Source organism: Rhincodon typus, chromosome 46 (assembly GCF_021869965.1).
Source record: "Rhincodon typus isolate 14 chromosome 46, sRhiTyp1.1, whole genome shotgun sequence".
Taxonomy (NCBI): domain Eukaryota; kingdom Metazoa; phylum Chordata; class Chondrichthyes; order Orectolobiformes; family Rhincodontidae; genus Rhincodon; species Rhincodon typus.
This window is the reverse complement of record NC_063377.1, coordinates 9,865,723-9,866,380: the sequence shown is the minus strand read 5'-3', so window position 1 is coordinate 9,866,380 and position 658 is coordinate 9,865,723. Positions and strand designations below refer to the sequence as shown.

The 658-nt window shown below is 55.8% G+C and overlaps 1 protein-coding gene across 1 annotated transcript in view; it reads left to right on the top strand.

Annotated features, from left to right (window-relative positions):
• The window catches only part of mtmr11 (myotubularin related protein 11), a gene marked incomplete at its 3' end in the record, with an annotated part of 10,007 nt that extends 9,350 nt beyond the window's left edge, over positions 1 to 657 (top strand). The window contains exon 16 of the mRNA XM_048620317.1: positions 208 to 657. Within this exon, the coding sequence (XP_048476274.1) occupies positions 208 to 657 (450 nt within the window). The remainder of the gene's footprint in view (positions 1 to 207) is intronic.
• Between the last annotated feature and the right edge of the window lies 1 nt (position 658).

The following is a 658-nucleotide window of genomic DNA, read 5'->3' as shown; positions in this document are numbered from 1 at the left end:
AAATCAGCCAGGGTTCCTGTTCCTGGTCACTGCCCACTGATCCCTATATTAGAGAGAGAGGGGGGGAAATCAGCCAGGGTTCCTGTTCCTGGTCACTGCCCACTGACCCCTATATTAGAGAGAGAGAGGGGGGGAAATCAGCCAGGGATCCTGCTCCCGGTCACTGTCCACTGAGCCCAGTTTAACTGCTGTCTTCCTGTGTTGCAGGCTGATATTTTGCCTGTGAGGTCGGTCTACCTCCTGAGTAAAGGCGTTCTCCTTGCTGCTGCCCAGTTCCTGCCGTGGAAGAACACGTCGGTGACGAAGAAGCTCAGTAAACTCAGCCAGTCACTGGAGAGTCTGTTGGAGTTGGAGCAGCCACAGAGAATCTACTCACCTCCCTCCCTGGATCCCAGTGGCCTCCTCCTTCCTCCCATCCCAGCAGCCAGCATCCGGTTCTGGAAGAGCTGTTACCTGCGCTGGCTGAGCCAGGTGGAGGTAGAGAACACCTATGGCCTGCTGTCTGCTCTTGCTGCTCAGATTAGGTGTCTCCAGCAGAGACTGCAGCAACAAACCAGCCAGCAGAATACAGTCTCCAATGGACTGGATCACCAGGGCAATCAGATCCCCCACTCTGCTGATCAGCAGGGATCCATTATCCCTCCCCCCACCTACCGAA